We start from the raw sequence: 22,827 nt of genomic DNA on the forward strand, positions 1-22,827 counted from the left end.
TCTCTTAAAGAGGAAGTAAATGCAGGAAAAAAAAACGAGAAAAAAAAAAAAAACCTGTAAAGACAAAGGCATAATGAGCTAGTATGCATCACATACTAGCTCATTATGAAATACTTACCGAAAAACGAAGCCCCGCAGTGTCGCCCGACATGTCCGGCCGCCCTGCTTCCTTGTTCACATCCTCCGGCCATCTGATTGGCCGGAGGTGCGATAACATCACTCCCGCGCATGCGTGCGGGAGCCGCCGGTCACGGCATAGGGTTCTGAAGGAACGGCACGGGTGGCCGTTCCTTCAGAGCGCATGCGCCGATGACGTCATCGGCTGCATGCATTGTAAATATCTCCTAAACGGTGCATGTTTAGGAGATATTTATAGCACCTATAGGTAAGCCTTAATATAGGCTTGCCTATAGGTAAATGTAAAAAAGTGAGTTTACAACCTCTTTAAGGGGCACTGTCCCCTTTGGACCCACTTTGGATGTTATCAGGGATATCACTGGAGGCTGGAACATCCACCTACCTCAGTGAAAGAAGGGCTGGAGGTGTTCATTCTGCCTCTACTATGGAGCATGCACATCTAGGCCTTTTAGATCTGGTTTTCTGGACACCTTCAGGTTTGGAAGTAAGCAGTCTGTAAAAACCCCTTGTGGGCTCTTAGGTAGTTTGCCATCCAGGCAGTTGCATACAGAAGACTAATTTGGGATTACAGAACTTTCACAAATGGCACTTTATTCATTCCCAATGTGCAAGTAGATCCTGACTTGGCAGGGTTGGTAATGAGACTTCTTTCCACCTTTTGGAAGGTCAGATCTTTGTTAAACTCTCACCTGCTGATCTATGCTTTGAAGTTCCAGAAGGTGTTTCCTTCTACAACTACCCCCATAACAGGTTTCTGGATACAGATACTGGTAGACTACATGGTAGGACTATTGATGAGTAACAGGAGGCCTTGCTGTGGCAGGATGATAGTTTGGTTCTTGATGGGGGGACCACTTTATGCTACAGTCCTGTCCTCCAACTTTATGCTACAGTCCTGTCCTCCAACTTTATGCTACAGTCCTGTCCTCCAACTTCATGCTACAGTCCTGTCCTCCAACTTCATGCTACAGTCCTGTCCTCCCAACTTCATGCTACAGTCCTGTCCTCCAACTTTATGCTACAGTCCTGTCCTCTCTGCTTTTTCCAAGTGCATTATTGCTGCAAAAATCACTAAAATGGACATAGAAAATCCTTCAAGGGGTTCTAATAAATGGCACCTAATCTGGAACACTGGAATCTAATTTAGTGGATCTAAAGTGGTGGTAAACATAGAGGTGTACTTATTTTTTCCTTCCCAGGCTCTCCAGGACAGATCAGTGAATTCAGCACCCTTGTCACACACGTCAAATACTTTATTTTTCAGCAATATTTCACATCACTCCAATTTGTGCGTCAAGACAGCAGAGTGGTGGGTCACCAGGACACAGGGAATGCTGGGAATCTGGAAAATCAGCAGTGTGTACAGACCGAGCAGCATATACATATACACTAAGGGGCCCATTTATAAATTGCTGGCCCAATTTTTCTTAAATCTATAGAAGGTTGGAATGCGAAAGGCAAGTAAGAAGAACAATTCTGTCCAGCTTCCCTCAAAGACAAAGAATGGATTATGCCCAGATTAGGGTCACATGGATTATTTTAAGGGGAAAAGTTGGCAATGATAAATAAATTAAACACGTTCATGGAAATAAGTTAAATATTAGGGAGGATTTCCCAGAATTGTGAAAAAGTCAAGAATTTCTAGTTGGAAAAAAAAATGCATAACAACTTTTTTTTTTTTCATAAAGAGGCCTCAAAGTGTTGAACTGTATGACTGCCCCAACATAACTCCTCCAGATAAAGGTGGTGTAGACAGCTACACTTGGGTGTCAAGCAAGCGCTATGGGACTGATAATATAATCAGTCATGAGAACCGCACGGGCTGGTCTAGGCAGTGCATTAGGCGATGAGTCAGAGATGAGGAGTGTCACATGGCTGGGACTCCGCCCCTGAAGATCTTCTATGAATTGAGGTTGTTGATAACGGCCTGTGTGTAATCCAGAGACGTGGCATACCCGCCCATATCTGTCGTACGGACCTGAAAGGAGGAAATACAGTAAAGAAAGTTTGTTTATGGTCAGTTGAGCTCAATCGCCTACTGGTGGAAGGGAGGGAGGTAATACTCAATGGAGGAGCAGTGTGCAGAAAATACAAACAGCCTTCCATAGAGGAGCCAGAATTATATTTTTTGCCAGTGCAGAGATGGCCTGTGAGGAGTCTCTGGTATGGGCAGAACTGGCGTGTGATACAAACCTCCTCTTTAACATGTGCCCAGACCTATTTCCCATGTGCTCTGTGCTCAGAGTTGTATGAATGGTAGCATGGTCTCCATGTAATTACAGATATGTTGAAGGAGAACTCCGACCCTGTTCAGCAAGTTCTGGATCATGCCTGGAATAGCTCTGGGATGGCTGCCATCTGTATGAGCCCCGGGAACTAATTGGCCAGGTCCTAGACCTCAGTGCTGTCCTACTGCATCACAGCAGCCAATCCAGTTCAGCTCCGCTCTCACAGCTGACCTGAGCTACTGTGCCATCTTTGGGGGGGTTTTGTTCAGGGCAACCTGTTCTCCACCATCCTGGCAGCTCAGCACTTCCTATAGAAGCTTCCTTCCCTCTGGTTGGGTGACACAGGACTCACACACAGGGCAATGTCTGCCATAGGGTATCCAATTTGCAGTACAGAAGGCGCAGACAACTCAAAGTTGGGCATCACCCTGCTGAAGGCTTTATCAAACAGAACTTCCTTCAATTTCAGCTGAACTTCGGACAACTGTAACCACTATAAAAAAAAACTATTAACTCATTAAACATAATTAAATTAATCTTTTTTGCCCCTACACCCTACAATACCCCTCCCCCCACCTACACTGTGTGTAAGCTTTGGACATAATCTTCTAGAGGACGGCCATGTGTGTGTAGCAGATATTCAAAAACCTTTCAGAGGACCGAGTGTCTTCCACCCTACAGATGTCTATTGGAATGTACGAAGCGGATGTTGAAGGATGTAAGCAGCACAGAAGGCCACAGGATACAGAAAAGTACTTTATGTATCTGGGGAAGACGGGTTATCTAATAACGATTCCCAAGAAGAAAAAGTTCATATCGCAGCTTAAAACCCAACTCCTCAGGAGAACTAAGTCAACACTCTGCCCTTCCCACACTAGAGACAGTGGATGGCTGCACCCAGGACATCAGAGTCAACGCTCTGCCCTTCCCACACTGGAGATGGTGAATGGCTGAACCCAGGACATCGGAGTCAACGCTGTGCCCTTCCCACACTGGGGACCTTGAATGGCTGAACCCAGCTCTCCAGGACATCGGAGTCAACGCTGTGCCCTTCCCACACTGGGGACGTTGAATGGCTAAACCCAGCTCTCCAGGACATCGGAGTCAACGATCTGCCCTTCCCACACTGGAGATGGTGAATGGCTGAACCCAGCTCTCCAGGACATCGGAGTCAACGCTCTGCCCTTCCCACACTGGAGATGGCGAATGGCTGAACCCAGCTCTCCAGGACATCAGAGTCAACCCTCTGCCCTTCCCACACTGGAGACAGTAAATGGCTGAACCCAGGACATCGGAGTCTACGCTCTGCCCTTCCCACACTGGAGATGGTGAATGGGTAAACCCAGGACATCGGAGTCAATGCTCTGCCCTTCTCACACTGGAGACAGTACATGGCTGAACCCAGGACATCGGAGTCTACGCTCTGCCCTTCCCACACTGGGGACGTTGAATGGCTAAACCCAGGACATCGGAGTCTACGCTCTGCCCTTCCCACACTGGAGATGGTGAATGGCTGAACCCAGCTCTCCAGGACATCGGAGTCAACGCTCTGCCCTTCCCACACTGGAGATGGTGAATGGCTGAACCCAGGACATCGGAGTCAACGCTCTGCCCTTCCCACACTGGAGTTGGTGAATGGCTGAACCCAGGACATCGGAGTCAACGCTCTGCCCTTCCCACACTGGAACGTTGAATGGCTAAACCCAGGACATCAGAGTCTACGCTCTGCCCTTCCCACACTGGGGACGTTGAATGGCTAAACCCAGCTCTCCAGGACATCGGAGTCAACGATCTGCCCTTCCCACACTGGAGATGGTGAATGGCTGAACCCAGGACATCGGAGTCAACGATCTGCCCTTCCCACACTGGGGACATTGAATGGCTAAACCCAGCTCTCCAGGACATCGGAGTCTAAGATCTGCCCTTCCCACACTGGAGATGGTGAATGGCTGAACCCAGCTCTCCAGGACATCAGTCATTGCTCTGCCCTTCCCGCACTGCAGACGCTGAATGGTTAAACTCAGCTCCCCAAGACCTCACAGAGCAAACGCTTCACCATTCCCACACTGTATATTGCAAATGGCCAAACCCAGCTCCCCAGGACACCACAGAGCCAACTCATTACCCTTCCCACACGGGAGACAGTGAATGGCCAAACCCAGCATTCCAGGACTACACAGAGCCAATGCTCTCCCCTTCCCACACCAAGGACAGTAAATAGACAAGCCCAGCTCCTTAGGGCACCACAGGGCTAGCACTCCATCCTCCTACAACTGAAACAGCAAATGTCTGAACCCAGCTCACCAGGGTCAATGCTCTGCCCTTTTCACACCAGAGACAGCAGAATCCAGCTCCCCAGGACATCACAGAACCAATGCTCTGCCTGCCCTTACCGCAGTGAAGACAGTGAATATCTGAACCCAGCTTCCCAGGATATCACAAAGCCAAGCACTCCACCCTTCTTACACTGCAGACAACGAATGGTCTAACTCCGCTCCCCAGGACTTCACAGAGCCAGTGCTTTGCCCTTCCTATACTGGAGACAGGGAATAGCCGAATCCAGCTCCTCAGGGGTACCATGGCTGGTAAGGGTTTGCCCCCAATCTTAGTGGGTAATTTTGTATCCTTGTATTATATGCTGATCATCCGTGAAATCTCCTTTCCATAAAAGCGAACATTGACCTTCTTTCCATTCGTTTGATGAGGACACAGACAGAACACGGGGGACTCGTGACACAGAAATTTATTATCTGGTGAAATACGGCCAGATTATAAATATTATTTACACTGGATACAAAAATAGACATCAAGATTTCCTACACCCGGGAATTTCATTCCAAATTCTAAAGCTTGTTCAGCGCCTCCCTGTCCTCCAGGGTAATGTATGGCTCGGACAAAGCTGGAGACTCCATCTAATGCTACTGAGAGATCGGACTGCTTCTCTGAGGTGATCGATCAATTTCCACCTTCTCCAGATCATGTGATGGCTCTTAAATCTCTAAGTAGCCAAGTGAGGTCATTTCTACTGTAGATGCATGCAAGCTATCTAAACACAGAGGTCCAGAAATGAAGGAGCCCAAATGGGCATGGCCTATCCTGAGGGGATGGAGAGGTGGAGGATTCTGGATCATTACAGCTAAGCATGGACGAGGCAAGTGACTTGTGGTGGGCTTGGCACTCTTGGGGGCTGTAGAATGGAAGGGGAGCGGTGACTTGTGGTGGACTTGGCACTCTTGGGGGCTGTAGAATGGAAGGGGAGCGGTCCATGGGAATGACGTTAATGAGCGTATCGAGCATGCAGGGTGTCAATCACAGCTTTGACGAAGTCGGTGGTGGTGGAGTAACCGCCCATGTCTCGCGTCCGCACCTGGAGGAAGATGATGGGGGAAACCGCACACACAGGACAAGGGAAGAGAACAAAAACAAAATGGCGGATGAATACAGAACTGAGAAGCTAATGGAGGCAAAGCAAAGAAAGAAATGAAAATCGAGATCAGGCTACATACAAACTCTTCCACAGAGATGTTACCTACATGTATTTCATTATATCTCCATCCATCTATAACCCAATACCCCCCCCCCCCCCCCACACACACACACACACACACACAACTCCCCCCAACCCTTACTAAACTCCCAAGTCCAGAGTTTCTCCTAAAAATGGCCAAGCACCAGTGCAAGGCTACACAGCCAACTGTTTTTCCTTCCTATTCTGTCTAACGGCTCCTGAACCCGCCTAGAACTTCACCAAAACCGTTCCATCTTCCATGTCATTTACTGATGAGGAGGACAAACCGACCAAAAACTGAATTAAACCAGAGGCTCTGGATGGACAGTTGGATGGTCTATAAACCATGGACAGTTGGATAAATGGCTCTATATTTAGGATGTATCTGGTCTATAAACCAGATGCTCTGGATGGACAGTTGGATAAATGGCTCTATATTTAGGATGTATCCGGTCTATAAACCAGAGGCTCTGGATGGACAGTTGGATAAATGGCTCTATATTTAGGATGTATCCGGTCTATAAACCAGAGGCTCTGGATGGACAGTTGGATAAATGCTTCTTTATTTAGGATGTATCCGGTCTATAAACCAGAGGCTCTGGATGGACAGTTGGATAAATGGCTCTATATTTAGGATGTATCCGGTCTATAAACCAGAGGCTCTGGATGGACAGTTGGATAAATGGAAAGGGCAGAGAGATTGCGCTCAATAGTATGGATAATCAGAGACAATGGTGATTATAATAATAATAAAGTTTATTATCCACAACATGGAAAAATTGAGTAAAAATGAAAACCTTACAGTAACCACACTGGTGTGCTGGGCATGGATGGATTATGCAAACTGTAGTCCAACGACCTGGGCAGCAGGGAGAGGCGCCGGTGTCGGTGCTGGATGGAAGAACATTCAACCGTGCGGGAAGCCAGTTGTTCAGGGACCAGGTTGGGAAGCATCGGCACCCCTGGATGGCGTCACTACGAGACGGCAGTGGGACTCTCTTGGATGCCTGTAGAAGACCAGCGTGAGCCGCAAGCTAGTCTGTTGCCGTGACGACACGTTCCGCGCACATGCGCTTTATCACTTATCGCTTTAGGAATTTGATAAAGCGCATGTGCACGGAACGTGTCGTCACGGCAACAGACTAGCTTGGATCTTCTACAGGCATCCATCAGAGTTCCACATCTCCCACTGCCGTCTCGTAGTGACGCCATCCAGGGGTGCCGATGCTTCCCAACTTGGTCCCTCAACAGCTGGCTTCCCGGACGGTTGAATGTTCTTCCATCCAGGATGGACACCGGCGCCTCTCCCTGTTGCCCAGGTTGTTGGACTACGGTTTGCATAATCCATCCATGCCCAGCACACCAGTGTGGTTACCGTAGGTTTCCCATTTTTACTCAATTTTTCCATGTTGTGGATAATAAACTTTATTATTATTATAATCACCATTTGGTTCCTATCACATGGTCTCTGATTATCCAGACTATTGAGCGCCGTCTCTCTGCCCTTGTCACCCTTATGGTGCATTTTCCAAATATGTTGTGCCAGCTGCACTAATCTTGGAACTCGTTCACATCTTCCCCTGCTTATACAAATCTGGAATCTCAAGTCTTGGCGATTGAGGCACTCTGTCATAGTAATTGGATAAATGGTTCTATATTTAGGATATTTCTGGTCTATAACGCTGTATACTGGAGTATAGGAATACAGAAGACATGGACAGGAGGACATATCAGAGTAGGAAGAAAGGACTCAGAGGTGGAGAAGGATCCCAGAAAGACTCAAGGAGTTCTGGCTGTAATATGGTACAGTCTGGAGATGTACTGGTAACCAGTATAATATGGGATAGTACAGTCTGGAGATGTACTGGTAACCAGTATAATATGGCATGATACAGTCTGGAGATGTACTGGTAACCAGTATAATATGGGATGTTATAGTCCGGAGTTTTGCTGGTAACCAGTAAAATATGGTGATAGCACAAACCTGAGTTGGGCTGGTAACCAGTAAAATATTGGATGGTACAGTCTTGAGTTGTATGAGTAACCAGTAAAATATGAAATAGTAAACTCCGGAGTTGTGCTGGTAACCAGTAAAATATGGGATGGGAAACTCCGGGGTTGAGCTGGTAACCAGTAAAATATGGAATGGGAAAATCCGGAGTTGGGCTGGTAACCAGTAAAATATGGGATGGTAAACTCCGGAGTTGGGCTGGTAATCAGTAAAATATGGGCTGGTACAATGCGGAATTGTATGAGTAAACCAGTAAAATATGGGATGGTTACAGTCCAGAGATTAGCTGGTAACCAGTAAAATATTGGATAGTAAAGATTCCAGAGTAGGACTGGTAACCAGTAAAATATGGGATGGTACAATCCGGAATTGTATGAGTAACCAGTAAAATATGGGATGGTACAGTCCGGAGTTCAATGAGTAACTAGTAAAATATGGGATCGGGATGGTACAGTCCAGAGTTGTATGACTACCAGTAAAATATGGGATGGTACAGTCCAGAGTTGTATGACTACCAGTAAAATATGGGATGGTACAGTCCAGAGTTGGGCTGGTAACCAGTAAAATATGGAATAGTATAGTCTGAAGTTGTGCTGGTATCCAGTAAAATGTGGGATGGTACAGTCCGGAGTTGTATGAATAACCAGTAAGATATGGGATAGTTACAGTCCGGACTTTACCATTCCATATTTTACTGGTTACTCATACACCTCCAGACTGTACCATCCCATATTTTACTAGTTACCAGTACAACTCCAGACTGTACCATCCCATATTTTACTGGTTACCAGCACAACTCTGGACTGTACCATCCCATATTTTAGTTTGAGTAACCAGTAAAATATGGAATGTACAGTCCGGAGTTGTGCTGGTAACCAGTAAAATATGGGATGGTACAGTCCAGAGTTGGGCTGGTAACCAGTAAAATATGGAATAGTATAGTCTGAAGTTGTGCTGGTATCCAGTAAAATGTGGGATGGTACAGTCCGGAGTTGTATGAATAACCAGTAAGATATGGGATAGTTACAGTCCGGACTTTACCATCCCATATTTTACTGGTTACTCATACACCTCCAGACTGTACCATCCCATATTTTACTGGTTACCAGCACAACTCCAGACTGTACCATCCCATATTTTACTGGTTACCAGTACAACTCCGCACTGTACCATCCCATATTTTACTGGTTACCAGCACAACTCTGGACTGTACCATCCCATATTTTAGTTTGAGTAACCAGTAAAATATGGAATGTACAGTCCGGAGTTGTGCTGGTAACCAGTAAAATATGGGATGGTACAGTCTGGAGTTGTATTAGACTGTACATTAGCGGTCCATGCGTCAGCTGATCCATGCAGTCGGAACGTTCCGCACACCACCCGATTCTACTTCTAACACCAAAGTCACAGAGCAGAACTCCCGGCACCTCATATTCCAGAAGGCGCCCCCTATAGAGATCAGACACTCACTGCACTCTCTCCCATTTCTGAACTGAAATCTATTCATACATTTGCAAATTCAAAATGTTGAAGCAAAATGGTGCAAAACAAACAGAATAAAATAAAAAATAACCCACAAAAAGCAGCACAGAGGAAACTCCTTTCTGCAGGGATAACAATGGATGATTCGGGGTGAATTATTGGAGTTATAAAGCCATGCAAAAGAGCGCAGACCCCCAACCGGTGCGGCTTCATACGCAGGTGAGAACGTGAAAGGATATAGAATATAAGTAAGCAGATTATTGGGTGAAGGCGGAGGATGGGAACCGGGGGTGGCAGTGCTGTTAGCGGGACTTGGGCGGAGATAAAGAGTGGGAGGGTTTATTTCTGGGCGGAGATACAGAGTGGGCGGGTTTATATTCGGGTCGAGAGGATGTAATTTTTTGGGGGATGCAGGAGTGGGAAAAGAGGTTTTTGTACTTATGGTAAAAATGTATTTCTTCCAGTCCATTGAGGGACATAGAAATTCAGTAACAGTCGGGTTATACTGCTGCCTAAAGGAAGTTGGGACATCGGCAAACAGACAGATTGTAAGCCAGCCCCTGTACAACCCCTTCACTACCCAGCATGCCTCTGTGTTGTGAGCAAGCAGCACACAGGGTCAGTATAAAAGGCATTGATCAATAAGGAGGCCCAGGCGCGTGTCCCTCAATAAGGAGGCCCAGGCGCGTGTCCCTCAATAAGGAGGCCCAGGCGCGTGTCCCTCAATAAGGAGGCCCAGGCGCGTGTCCCTCAATAAGGAGGCCCAGGCGCGTGTCCCTCAATAAGGAGGCCCAGGCGCGTGTCCCTCAATAAGGAGGCCCAGGCGCGTGTCCCTCAATAAGGAGGCCCGGGCGCGTGTCCCTCAATAAGGAGGCCCGGGCGCGTGTCCCTCAATAAGGAGGCCCGGGCGCGTGTCCCTCAATAAGGAGGCCCGGGCGCGTGTCCCTCAATAAGGAGGCCCGGGCACGTGTCCCTCAATAAGGAGGCACAGGCACGTGTCCCTCAATAAGGAGGCCCGGGCGCGTGTCCCTCAATAAGGAGGCCCGGGCGCGTGTCCCTCAATAAGGAGGCCCGGGCGCGTGTCCCTCAATAAGGAGGCCCGGGCACGTGTCCCTCAATAAGGAGGCCCGGGCGCGTGTCCCTCAATAAGGAGGCACAGGCACGTGTCCCTCAATAAGGAGGCCAAGGCACGTGTCCCTCAATAAGGAGGCCAAGGCACGTGTCCCTCAATAAGGAGGCCCGGGCGCGTGTCCCTCAATAAGGAGGCCCGGGCGCGTGTCCCTCAATAAGGAGGCCCGGGCGCGTGTCCCTCAATAAGGAGGCCCGGGCACGTGTCCCTCAATAAGGAGGCCCAGGCACGTGTCCCTCAATAAGGAGGCCCAGGCGCGTGTCCCTCAATAAGGAGGCCCAGGCGCATGTCCCTCAATAAGGAGGCCCGGGCGCGTGTCCCTCAATAAGGAGGCCCGGGCGCGTGTCCCTCAATAAGGAGGCCCGGGCGCGTGTCCCTCAATAAGGAGGCCCTGGCACGAGTCCCTCAATAAGGAGGCCCAGGCGCGAGTCCCTCAATAAGGAGGCCCAGGCGCGTGTCCCTCAATAAGGAGGCCCAGGCACGAGTCCCTCAATAAGGAGGCCCAGGCGCGTGTCCCTCAATAAGTAGGCACAGGCGCGTGTCCCTCAATAAGGAGGCCCAGGCGCGTGTCCCTCAATAAGGAGGCCCAGGCGCGTGTCCCTCAATAAGGAGGCACAGGCGCGTGTCCCTCAATAAGGAGGCACAGGCGCGTGTCCCTCAATAAGGAGGCACAGGCGCGTGTCCCTCAAAGAGAGCCCAGGCGTGTCCCTCAAAGAGGGCCCAGGCGAGTCCCTCAAAGAGGCCCAGGCGCGTCCCTCAAAGAGGGCACAGGCGCATGTCCGTAATGAGCTGGGGATCTGCTGAATGGGGATACTAATGAGCTGGGGATCTGCTGAACGGGGGTAACTATGACTGGGATAGACTGGATGCCTCCCCTCCAAGACCATGGTCTCAAATACCTAGGAGGAGGACACATCTTAAACACCTCACAATGATGGGGAAAGGTGCAATTATCCTTCCTTCGAGAGGACTTGCAGTAGACAAGCTTACCCGTTGGCAAGTTACCATCACTGTACACTTCGGAGGCCCTATCTGGCCAAAGTCTATGATTGTCAGATCCTTCTGAAGAGTTCTAAACACAAGGATTCTGAAAGTCAAATCTCTAAGTGGGGTCAGCTAAGTGATCCACAAAGAAGTTTCCAGATAAGGCAGCAGGGAGGACATTAGGTCCAATGTCTCGAAAATAAAACCATGTAGCTCCAAGGATAGCGACAAAGACTAGTTCATCTGAACCTGGGATCAAAGGAGGGACTTACATCTCCTACCAGTGAGGTCCAGGAAGGTGAGGAGATTAGTAACCCATTTGTTGGTCCATTTTGACGATGTTCACCGTCACTGGGAGTGAGGGACAGATACTTAACGGACACTGAGAATATGGTTTGGATAACTTCAAATGGGAGAGTAATATTTATCAACAATATCTCTCAAGAACTATGAAGATTTAATCCCACTTTACACTGTGAGACCTATAGCCTGCTGCCATGGAGTCTGTGACACCTAGATGTGTATTCCATGTATTTCAATGAAGGAGACACACAGACTGTCACTGGCAGACTTGTCCTATTTTCTGTTATTAGGTGGAATGTGGATTGTGTAAAGTCTGCCTGTCCCATTGTTAAATGTTAATGACCTCAAATTGTTCCGTCCAGATGGCTAGATAATTAGTTCAGGTTAATTAGGTTTCTGTATACAATTCCATCTGCATATGATAATGTAATCAGGCAACCCCTGACCTGTGTGTGGTGGTATGATTAGGAGGGGGGAGGTCCATGCTGTATATAAATTCTGTGTGACTGTTCAATAAAGAGTTCTACTGCACCCTCAATCTAGAGTCCTGTCTCTTATTTGGGGAATCTGCTACAAGGGATTGCTGTGCTCTTCATACTCCCTTGGATAAACACTAAGTTCTTGTAAGAGCTTGTTCCTGTTCCTGCTTCACTCTCTAGGGAAAGAGAGGTTCACCCACTGGAACTTGGAGACTTGTCGTATGTCCAGGGTGGGTAGGAGATGGTGAGACCCCAACCAAGCTGCGGCGGTTCGTGGGGTCTGAGGTGGTTATGGTGTCTGGTGGAGTGCTTGGAGTCCTCGGGAAGCACTAGGAGCATCCATTAACGGAGGTACCCAGACGGGGTGCCTGTTTTGTTACATCCATTATTGTGGATCGGAGATCACACCCACCATAGGCTCAGACCACTGGTTCTTCCCAAAGGGGAAATGCTCTACCACAATTTTAGGTAGGGAGGTCCAGGCCACTGCTCTGGCCCAGGAAAGCCCTCCTTGGCCAATTAACACCATACGAAGGTCTGGAAAAGCTCTAGAGCTTTACACTGTAGGCAGCGGTATAACCCAACTGTTACTGAATTCTTGTGTCCCTCAATAGATGATGGAGAAATGCCCTTTATTAGTGATGGTAGGGGGGTGGGTTAATAGGTGTAGTGGGTGGAGTTAACCTGTTATATAGCGATATAGAATGGTTATTAGACCACCACAAACAATAGAAGGCAGGCCGGTCTCTCACCTTTCCATGTTTAATCACTTTTTTCACAGCGTCAGAGATGAGGGTGGAGTGATATTCCAGGCTGGAAATAAACAGATTTCCCGTCATTCCAGACCAGCAGCCATATTGTTATATTAAAGGGCCACTCTGCCCCCTCTGATAGCCCAGCTCTGGTAGACTTAATTACCTGTCTACAAATCTCTGGGGCCTCAACAGACCCCACCCCTGAGGAGTTATCTGTAAACAGTCACCCTCTATGCAGCAACAAGATCCCACCCCCGAGGAGTTATTAGTAAATAGGCACCCTCTATTGAAACAAGACACCACTGCCGAGGAGTCATCTGTAAACAATCACCCTCTATGCAGCAGCAAGACCCACCCCCGAGGAGTGATCTGTAAACAAACACCCTCTATGCAGGAAGACCCCACTGCCGAGGAGTGATCTGTAAACAGGCACCCTCTATGTAGCAAAAAGACCCCACCCCTGAGGAGTGATATGTAAACAGGCACCCTCTATGTAGCAAAAAGACCCCACCCCTGAGGAGTGATATGTAAACAGGCACCCTCTATGCAGCAGCAAGACCCCACCCCTGAGGAGTGATCAGTAAACAGGCACCCTCTATGCAGCAGCAAGATCTCACCCCTGAGGAGTGATCTGTAAACAGACAACCTCTATGCAGCAGCAAGATCCCTCCCCCGAAGAGTGATCTGTAAACAGGCACCCTCTATGCAGCAGCAAGACCCCACCCCTGAGGAGTGATCTGTAAACAGGCACCCTCTATGCAGCAGCAAGACCCCACCCCTGAGGAGTGATCTGTAAACAGGCACCCTCTATGCAGCAGCAGGACCCCACCCCTGAGGAGTGATCGGTAAACAGGCACTCTCTATGCAACAAGACACCACTGCCGAGGAAGGATCTGTAAACAGGCACCCTCTATGCAGCAGCAAGACCCCACCCCCGAGGAGTGATCTATAAACAGGCACACTCTATGCAGCAGCAAGACCCCACCCCTGAGGAGTGATGTGTATACAGACACCCCCTGGCAGAAGTGAGCCTACACTCCCACAAAGTGATTTGTAGACAGACACACTTGAGTGAGATCCCACCCCCAAAGAGGGAAGTGTAGACAGACACACCCCTACCAATATGGCCCCTGACAGTGCAGTGTCACATCCATGGGCCCCGAGTCACATGACATACTGGGGGAGACACACTGGCCATCACTTACTTGAGGTGGCGTAACATGTTTGTGGCGGTCAGTAACATGGCGGTTGGATTGGCGATATTCCGGCCCACGGCCTGGGCGAAGGGATGACGGGCCCCCTGGGGAGAGAGAACAAGCAGCATGCTGGGTAAATGTCTTGCTTGCAGGGTAGGATGAATGTAATCAAATGACAGACAATGATTTACTCTTTATTCAGGTAAAACAGAGAATTATGGGAATCCAGCTGACCAATCCGGAGCCCCCCCAGAGCCTGAACTTACCGTCTCGAACACGGCGTAGTCCGCACTGTAACTCTCTCCGGGCACCACACCGGCTCCTCCCACTAGACCCGCCGCCAGGTTATCGATGATGTTCCCGTACAGATTCGGCATCACCAGCACGTCAAACTGATACGGATTCTGTACCAGCTGTGAGAGAAACACCAATTACTAATCAATACAGAGAGTCTGCCCCGCCCCCTCCAAGCATGGGTGACAGAGGGGAGCAATAACACAAACCCCGATATAAGACATGGAGGCCCCCCTCCTACTATAGGGTGTCAGGGAGGAAGAATTATACCATAGGGAGTCTGACCCGCCTACTATAGGGTGACAGAGTGCAGATTGCTCCTCTTATAGGATGTGACAGAGAAATAAGACAGAGCCAGACGCCTGCTAAAGAGGATGACACACGGTGAGGGTCCTGCGGGTTAGGAAGAAGGGCGACTGTCCAGCGGGTGAGGGCGAAGGGGGAGTGTCCTGCGGGTGAGGGTGAAGGGGGAGTGTCCTGCGGGTGAGGGTGAAGGGGGAGTGTCCTGCAGATGGGGGCAAAGGGGGAGTGTCCTGTGGGGGAGGGGGGGGGGAGGGTTGCAGTCCCCTCCTTACCTGCATGCAGCAGTTATCGATGATGATGGTTTCGAATTGGATTTTGGGATATAATTCAGACACCTCCTGACAGCACTGCAGGAACAGTCCATCACCCAGCTTCCTGATTGGTGGAGACAGGTCACAGGATTATTCACAGAGAAGTCACATGATTACTTGCACAAAAATAAAAAGAAATGAACAAATAAAAAAAAGATCATTTACTATGTGAGCGGGATGTGGGCGTGTCACAGTAATAGAGGAACCGCCTACAGCTCTTCACCTGTTAGAAAGCGCAAATATTCATTGATTGGCTCTCAACATATCGCCCGGGAGGAGGGAACTAAATAAAGGACCGCCCGGGAGGAGGGAACTACACAAAGGACCGCCCGGGAGGAGGGAACTAAATAAAGGACCGCCCAGGAGGAGGGAACTAAATAAAGGACCGCCCAGGAGGAGGGAACTAAATAAAGGACCGCCCGGGAGGAGGGAACTACATAAAGGACCGCCCAGGAGGAGGGAACTACATAAAGGACCGCCCAGGAGGAGGGAACTACATAAAGGACCGCCCAGGAGGAGGGAACTACACAAAGGACCGCCCAGGAGGAGGGAACTACACAAAGGACCGCCCAGGAGGAGGGAACAATATAAAGAGGGAGAGCTCTTCCCTCCCATCTGAGCGCTCACCACCATGCACCCCCCCCCCCCATTACCCGGGACTCACATAATGTTGGCCTTGTGCACAGCGGTGACTTTGGATCGCCCTTTCTTCGTAGCGTAATCAAAGGCAAACTTGGCGATCCGGTTGGACTTCTCTCTGGTGATGATCTTCAGACAGGTGATGACTCCGCTGACACTCTGCACCCCAAAACACACAAAATCCACCCCACAAAGTCACAGGTGAACAACATTAACCCTTCCCCCAATACAATGCTACATAACCACACCAATCAGAATGATGTTCCTCATACCCCAGAGAAAGAAGCAAACTCCGCCCCCCCAATACAGCCTAGCCCCATATACAATGCAGACACGGCTGCCATGAACTGCACTTCCCCTGCATACCTTGAGCACCACCCATATACAATGTACCCCCCCCCCCCCACTCTTTCTCCATGTACTTGGTGCTTCCCATTGCCTTCCTGTGTACCTTGTGTTCCCTTCCTCCCTATTACCTCAATCTACGTCCTTCCCATGTGCCTCATGCTATTCCCCTTCCTGTATCCCTTGTTGCGCACACTGAGCTCCGCCCCCCCCATGTACCTCGTGTTCCAGGGAGCTGTACTCGCCCTCGGTTTGCTCTCGGATGATGACCAGGTCCAGGTTGTTGTGTCGGGTCTTGTATCCCGGTAGACTGTTCACATGAACCACATTGGCAAAGAGATCCAACTTCCGTCTGAGAGGAGGGGAGGAGACTTTGTTACCGAGGATTGTGGGAAATTATAATACTGTGTAATGGCGCACAATAAGGCATCTCCTATCATCAGCTCAGAGTAGAGATCTAGCTTCCCAGTCCCCTGTGGTCCCTCACAGCACCATTCCTTTCCTGACAGTGCCTTAGCCCCATGCCCGACAATTCCCCCCTGGACCCGCTCCATGCCAAACAGTTCCCCGTGGCCCCACTCCATGCCCAACATTTCCGCCGTGGACCCGCTCCATGCCCGACAGTTCCCCCCGTGGCCCCGCTCCATGCCCAACAGTTCCCCCCCGTGGCCCCCCTCCAATCTCCTGCGAACCTATATGCAACCCATACCTGTGAGGGGTGTACCTGGGGTGTGTGCAGCCCATACCTGAGCCCTGTGAGGGGTGTACCCGGGGTGTGTGCAGCCCATACCTGAGCCCTGTGAGGGGTGTACCCGGGGTGTGTGCAGCCCATACCTGAGCCCTGTGAGGGGTGTACCCGGAGTGTGCTCCGCCCATACCTGAGCCCTGTGAGGGGTGTACCAGGGGTGTATATAGCCCATACCTGAGCCCTGTGAGGGGTGTACCCGGGGTGTGTGCAGCCCATACCGGAGCCCTGTGAGGGGTGTACCCGGGGTGTGTGCAGCCCATACCGGAGCCCTGTGAGGGGTGTACCCGGGGTGTATATAGCCCATACCTGAGTCTCATCTCATAGGAGGCCAGTTCACCTTTGTACTCCATGGGGGTGTGGATCTTCCCTGCAGAGACAGACAGAGGACACGTCACACAGTCTACCCTCCCCCATCTCTTATCACTTCCTGATTGTACTACAAATCTCCACCTATAGAGGTCAGAGGATGGAACTACAACACTCCCAGACCCAGCAATGACATAGGGGTCAGAGGAGGGAACTACAACACTCCAGCACCCAGCAATGACATAGGGGTCAGAGGATGGAACTACAACACTCCTGGAGCCAGCAATGACATAGGGGTCAGAGGAAGGAACTACAACACTCCCGGAGCCAGCAATGACATAGGGGTCAGAGGAAGGAACTATAACACTCCCGGAGCCAGCAATGACATAGGGGTCAGAGGAAGGAACTACAACACTCCCGGAGCCAGCAATGACATAGGGGTCAGAGGAAGGAACTACAACACTACCGGACCCAGCAATGACATAGGGGTCAGAGGATGGAACTACAACACTACCGGACCCAGCAATGACATAGGGGTCAGAGGATGGAAGTACAACACTCCCGGACCCAGCAATGACATAGGGGTCAGAGGATGGAACTACAACACTCCAGGACCCAGCAATGACATAGGGGTCAGAGGATGGAACTACAACACTCCAGGACCCAGCAATGACATAGGGGTCAGAGGATGGAATAACAGCACATGGGGGAAGGGTGACAGACCTCGAACATCTTGACAGGGTCACTTTAATACATATCTGACTAATACAACAGACGCGTATATCCACATCGCCCAGGAATGTCATCCTAGGGCAGCTGTTCCCCATACCATGTGACCTGTGCGGCCATGATGACTTACCTTTAATGGCCACTTTATTGGTCTCCATGGAGTTCAGCACCTGCTCCAGCTTCTCTGCGGACGCCATGTTCTGCACCTCGCTAAGGTGATGTTCATCGAATTCCACCGGGACATCCGCGGCCTGCAAGAGGAGATTCCTTCTAAGAAGGCGCTATGACAGCACTAAGCCAATCAGTGTGGCTCACACCTAACACACAGGGGGCGGGGCAAACTGATATCTCATACATATGGGGTGGGGCACACAGAAGGGTGAATAGGTCACATGGTGGAAGAAGGTGATGGGGGGATGGGACACATCAATGTAGAGTTCAGGAGGTAGTCAGTCCAATCTGGTTTCCAGCAGACCTGAGCCTTGGGGATTGGGGGTGGGGCATGTGTACGGATGATGTCACTGTATAAGTAACTCACCTTAAAGACTTCCTTCACAGAGTGCATGAGCTCCGGACCCACTCCGTCCCCGGGGATCATAGTGACACGGAAAGCCCCCTCCGACAGGCCTGACTCCCCCTGTGACATCAGAGAACACAGAGAATGACATCAAACTGAGCATGACTCCGCCCACAAAAGAGAGATGACTTCTCCCACTGGAGACACAACCCCACCCAGGAGAGAGAACCCCACCCACCGGCAGGACAACTCCACCTACTGGAGAGATGACTCCACCCAATAAAGAGATGACTTCTCCCACTGGAGACACAACCCCACCCAGGAGAGAGAACCCCACCCAATAAAGAGACATCCCCACCCACTGGAGACACAACCCCACCCACTGGAAGGACAACTCCACCTACTGGAGAGATGACCCCACCCAATAAAGAGGCATCCCCACCCACTGGAAAGATGACTTCTCCCACTGGAGACACAACCCCACCCAGGAGTGAGAACCCCACCCACTGGAAGGACAACTTCACTTACTGGAGAAATGACCCCACCCAATAAAGAGACAACTTCTCCCACTGGAGACACAACCCCACCCACTGGAAGGACAACTCCACCTACTGGAGAGATGACCCCACCCAATAAAGAGACATACCCACCCACTGGAAAGATGACTTCTCCCACTGAAGACACAACCCCACCCACTGGAAGGACGGTCTCTTTAACCCCTTTACTACCACTGCTCTAGAAACCACATTGGTGGCTTCAAATTGTTTTACACACACACCTGACAACTGCTGCCACCCAACCAGTGGACCCAGGACCAGGAAGGGGAGGGGTGGGGGGGGGAGAATCACCGAACATCGGCTCTCTGATCTCCCCTTCCTGTGACATCCTGGTGTCACTTTTCCAGGCCAGTGTGAACAGAGGAGAAGCTAACAGAGCGCAATCTGTGCTCCATTATCTTCACTGGAGGACAGAGGAGACATCAGGAGCCAATTACACCCCACATTGTCTCATTAATGAGAACCTCTCACCCAAAAATGCATCACATGGGGGACTTTCTGTCCTCTATGTGATGACCGAAGAGGAGGAGGAGGGAGAGGAGAAGAAGGAGGGAGAGGAGGAGGAGGGAGAGGAGGAAGGATAGGAGGAAGAGGAGGGGGGGAGAGGAGGGGGGGAGAGGAGGGGGGGAGAGGAGGAGGAAGAGGAGGGGGAGAGGAGGAGGAAGAGGAGGGGGAGAGGAGGAGGAAGAGGAGGGGGAGAGGAGGAGGAAGAGGAGGGGGGAGAGGAGGGGGGAGAGGAGGGGGGGGGAGAGGAGGGGGGAGGAGGAGGAAGATGAGAGAGGACGAGGGGAAGGAAGAGGAGGAGGGAGAGGAGAGGGAGAGGAGGAGGAAGAGGAGGAGGAAGAGGAGGAGGAAGAGGAGGAAGGGGGAGAGGAGGAAGAGGAGGGGGAGAGGAGGAAGAGGAGGGGGAGAGGAGGAAGAGGAGGGGGGAGAGGATGAGGAGGGAGAGGAGGGGGAGAGGAGGAGGGGGAGAGGAGGAGGAAGAGGAGGAGGGAGGAGGAGGAAGAGGAGGAGAGAGGAGGAGGAAGGGGGAGAGGAGGAAGAGGAGGGGGGAGAGGAGGAGGGGGGAGAGGAGGAGGGCGGAGAGGAGGAGGGGGGAGAGGAGGAGGGGGGAGAGGAGGAGGAGGAGGGGGGAGAGGAGGGGGGAGAGGAGGAGGAGGAGGGGGGAGAGGAGGGGGAGGAGAGGGAGAGGAGGAGGGAGAGGAGGAGGAAGGGGGAGAGGAGGAAGGGGGAGAGGAGGAAGGGGGAGAGGAGGAAGGGGGAGAGGAGGAAGGGGGAGAGGAGGAAGGGGAGAGGAGGAAGAGGAGGGGGGAGAGGAGGAAGAGAGAGGGGGGAGAGGAGGGAGGGGGGAGAGGAGGAGGGGGGAGAGGAGGAGGGGGGAGGAGGAGGAGGGGGGAGAGGAGGAGGGGGGAGAGGAGGAGGGGGAGGAGGAGGGAGGGGGAGAGGAGGAGGGGGAGAGGAGGAGGGGGGGAGGAGGAGGAGGGGGGAGAGGAGGAGGGGGGAGGAGGAGGAGGAAGAGGAGGAAGAGGAGGGGGGAGAGGAGGAGGAGGAAGAGGAGGGGGGAGAGGAGGAGGGGGAGGAGGGGGGAGAGGAGGGGGGAGAGGAGGGGGGAGAGGAGGGGGAAGAGGAGGAAGAGGAGGAGAAGGAGAAGAGGAGAGGAGAGAGGAGGAGGGAAGAGGGAGGAGAGAGGGAGGAGAAGAGGAGGAGAGAGGAGGAGGAGGAGAGGAGGAGAGGAGGGGGAGAGGAGGAGAGAGGGGGAGAGGAGGAAGAGGAGGGGGAGAGGGAGGAAGGGGGGAGAGGAGGAGGAGGAAGAGGAGGAGGAGGAAGAGGAGGGGGGAGAGGAGGAGGGAGAGGAGGAGGGGGGAGAGGAGGAGGAGGAAGAGGAGGGGGGAGAGGAGGAGGGGAGGAGGAGGAGGAGGAAGAGGAGGGGGGAGAGGAGGAGGAGGAGGAAGAGGAGGGGGGAGAGGAGGGGGGAGAGGAGGAGGAAGAGGAGGGAGGAGGAGGAAGAGGAGGGAGGAGGAGGAAGAGGAGGAGGGAGGAGGAAGAGGAGGAGGAGGAGGAAGAGGAGGAGGGAGGAGGAGGGAGGAGGAGGAAGGGGGAGAGGAGGAAGAGGAGGGGGGAGAGGAGGAAGAGGAGGGGGGAGAAGAGGAAAGATGTCAAAATTATTTTTAAAAAATATAAAGTTCCATGAAAGAACCGAGAATTCCCCCCAAATTTTTGAGGGCCCCTCCCCCATAACTGCATTGCGGGGGGCGCCTATGCATGAAAACTTCTATTGTCCTACATGTTACACACTGAGTGAGATTAATAATTCCAGTGTAACGTGAGAATTACCTACCCCTTGAGAAAAACCTACCCTCGTCACTTCCGGCCAGGAACAGCTGAGCAGCGCAGCAGTGCGCATGCTCAGAGCCCCGGATACCTAATGGAAGAGCTGAGGATCAGACTACTGCGCATGCGCACTAGTATGAAATTATCACGGTGTCCGTGAAAAAAACCTACCCACGCGGCGGTTACATTAAAACAAGTGTGCTGAAATATAATTCATCTCCGCTCCTGTCCCGGTCACTCCCCTAATCTTGCCCAGTAAATATGAAAGCGGCTCTCGGCTCCGTGATTTATGTTCTCATACAGCCGCCGCCGCTTTTATATTTACTATCCGAGATCAGGGAAGTGACAGTGACAGGAGCGGAGATGACTCGTATTGCAGCACAGCTGTTTTAATGTAACCGCCGCGTTACACACAGTGCTGTACACCGGAAGTGACGAGGGTAGGTTTTTCTCACGGAACACCGGGCCTCTTACTTACAGATTACAGGAAGCGGTGACCTGTAGGGGGCTTTCATAGCGCCACCTATGGACAATATGGGGTACTGAAATCTGTCCCCGTTTCACGGGCGCAATCAATGTTAACCTCTCGCTGACCACCTGCTGCACATATCCTGCAGCAAGGTGGCTCCGCCAATCGCTGTACCCATACCTCACTTCTCAGGAGCAATCGTGGGGGTGAGCGCAGTGATTTGTGAGAGGAGAAGCTGATCTGCGGGGCCGGTGGGCGCAATTAGCAGCGGCCACCCACAATCGCTCCACGTGGAGACGGAACGGTGGTCTGCGGGTGGACCGCGCAATTGTCCGTTAAAGTAACGCAGTGCCGAATCGCAAACTATGGCCTGGTCATTAAGGAGGGGTAAATCTTCCGGTCCAGAAGTGGTGAAGCCCCGGCGTGTTGGGTGTCTTATTTCTCTTTCTTTATATTATAGCAGAATATTGGGGGGATTTATTCCATCGTTGTACCCCAAAATTAACTTTAGTGGTTTTTTTACTGAAATTTAGCATTTAATAAAGCCTTGCACTAATAGCGGGTGACACAAAGAATTGGAACCGCTCCCATTTTATTCCCCGGGGTCCCTGCTTCCAGAAAATATATCATGTGCGGGGGGTTCGATGGAATCTTCAGGCTTAAAATTGGATTTTATACATAGAAAGTGCAAAGAAAACGGCTCTGGGAGGGAAGGGGTGAATTCTGATTGGCTGTTGTAGGTGGCAGAGCTCCGCCCCCGCGGTGCAGCACACTCACCTGGCTGTTGGCGGCTTGTTGGAGGATGGGGGAGGAGGAGAGTGACCTCCTGAGGAGGGAGGAGCCCCGGACACATCTCTATGGAGACAGAAAGAGAAGAATTACTGACAGGTCAGAGTATGAGGAGCCCGGCCTTCACTGGGAGCATGCTTCTTCCCTCAGAGGGCACAGAACGGAGGATCAGTGAGGAGACAACTTCTATGCACACCGGAGTCTCACCTCTGCCGCTGCAAAAAGCTGTCTGACCGCCGCCATGATGAAAACAAACGTGACCCGGAAGTAGGAGAA

At 51.3% G+C, this 22,827-nt stretch overlaps 1 protein-coding gene across 2 annotated transcripts; it reads right to left on the reverse strand.

Annotated features, from left to right (window-relative positions):
- Window positions 1–1,906: 1,906 nt before the first annotated feature.
- On the reverse strand, window positions 1,907–22,809 carry LOC309552568 (isocitrate dehydrogenase [NAD] subunit beta, mitochondrial-like). 2 transcript variants are annotated; one of them, XM_082253519.1, is made up of 12 exons: window positions 22,759–22,809; window positions 22,540–22,617; window positions 18,427–18,525; window positions 18,019–18,139; window positions 17,160–17,220; window positions 16,325–16,457; window positions 15,786–15,919; window positions 15,083–15,185; window positions 14,480–14,626; window positions 14,223–14,317; window positions 13,015–13,075; window positions 1,907–2,116 (listed from the first exon to the last, which is right to left on the reverse strand). In XM_082253519.1, the coding sequence occupies exons 1-12, from the start codon at window positions 22,792–22,794 to the stop codon at window positions 2,039–2,041; spliced, it is 1,146 nt and encodes a 381-aa protein (XP_082109645.1). In that variant the 5' UTR covers window positions 22,795–22,809; the 3' UTR covers window positions 1,907–2,038. The 2 variants fall into 2 exon arrangements, with proteins under 2 accessions (XP_082109645.1, XP_082109644.1); XM_082253518.1 differs by lacking the exon at window positions 1,907–2,116 and adding an exon at window positions 5,588–5,733.
- Between the last annotated feature and the right edge of the window lie 18 nt (window positions 22,810–22,827).

The sequence above is a fragment of the Pelophylax lessonae genome, assembly GCF_965119305.1.
Source record: "Pelophylax lessonae genome assembly, chromosome: 1".
Classification (NCBI taxonomy): Eukaryota; Metazoa; Chordata; class Amphibia; order Anura; family Ranidae; genus Pelophylax; species Pelophylax lessonae.

What these genes read in the sequence shown, in the direction of transcription:
- LOC309552568 (XM_082253518.1), bottom strand. Translation starts at nt 22,794, where the DNA reads ATGGCGGCGGTCAGACAGCTTTTTGCAGCGGCAGAG. An exon ending in ACAGCTCCCTGGAACACGAG is followed by an intron (nt 15,920 to 16,324) that starts GTACATGGGGGG and finishes TTTGGGGTGCAG; the next exon opens with AGTGTCAGCGGAGTCATCAC. An exon ending in AAGTGATTAAACATGGAAAG is followed by an intron (nt 5,734 to 13,014) that starts GTGAGAGACCGG and finishes ATCTTCCTCCAG; the next exon opens with GTGCGGACGCGAGACATGGG.